General features: G+C 65.3%; 1 protein-coding gene across 1 annotated transcript; it reads right to left on the bottom strand.

Moving 5' to 3' along the window:
- Positions 1-6: 6 nt before the first annotated feature.
- Positions 7-706, bottom strand: LOC104916263 (F-box only protein 46-like; the record flags this gene model as incomplete). The annotated part of the gene is made up of 1 exon (XM_010727309.1): positions 7-706. A coding segment is annotated over one exon (675 nt), but the record flags the coding sequence as incomplete, so codon positions are not given.
- Positions 707-709: the final 3 nt, after the last annotated feature.

Here is a 709-nt window from a genome sequence, read left to right as displayed (position 1 = left end):
GGGGGGTCCGGCGCCGTGTCCCCACATTCCTTCACCTGCCGTCATCGCGACGTGCCGCCGGATGCACCCAGTTGTTGTCGTGCAGCCCCACGCGGCAGCCGGGCGCTTCCTTGTCGGGCCGGCGGCAGCACATCCAATAGGAGCGGCCGTAAGGCAGGTCGTGGTGGTAGGGCTTGGGGTGCCATCGGCACAACGACACGTCCCCCTTCTCGTAGTGCTTCTTGCACTGCTTGCAGGGATCGTCGCGATACAGCGGGTCGCGATTCCAGCGCGAGTCGGTGGCTTGCACCCCAAACGTCTCGATGATGGATTTGAAGTAGTGGCAGGAACATTTGAGGGCGGCCAGGGTCTGGGTGGGCAGGTAGCTGAAAATCTTCACCATCACGTGCTCCGGCAGCAGCAGCATGTACTGCCGCGGCTCCAGCAGCCGCTGGATCTTGAAGCGGATCTCCAAGAAATCGTGCGACACGTGGCGGTACAGACGGCACAGCGACGGGTCGGCGGCGGCGGGAGGGGCTTCCTCCTGCGCCTCCACCCCCGGCCCCGTTTGGTTCGTGTCCTCAGCACCGGGCAGGAGGAAGAGCTGTCCCGGAGGCGGCGGGTCCTCCTGCGGCGCCGCCAAGCGCACCGTCTCCTCCTTCACCTTCTTGGCGCTGTCTTTGCCGAAGAAGACGCACTGATCCACCACCCCCGTCACCACCACGTCCAA

The sequence above is a fragment of the Meleagris gallopavo genome, unplaced genomic scaffold, assembly GCF_000146605.3.
Source record: "Meleagris gallopavo isolate NT-WF06-2002-E0010 breed Aviagen turkey brand Nicholas breeding stock unplaced genomic scaffold, Turkey_5.1 ChrUn_random_7180001880380, whole genome shotgun sequence".
NCBI lineage: Eukaryota > Metazoa > Chordata > Aves > Galliformes > Phasianidae > Meleagris > Meleagris gallopavo.
Note: the sequence above shows the minus strand (reverse complement) of the source record. Positions and strands in the feature narration are given on the sequence as shown.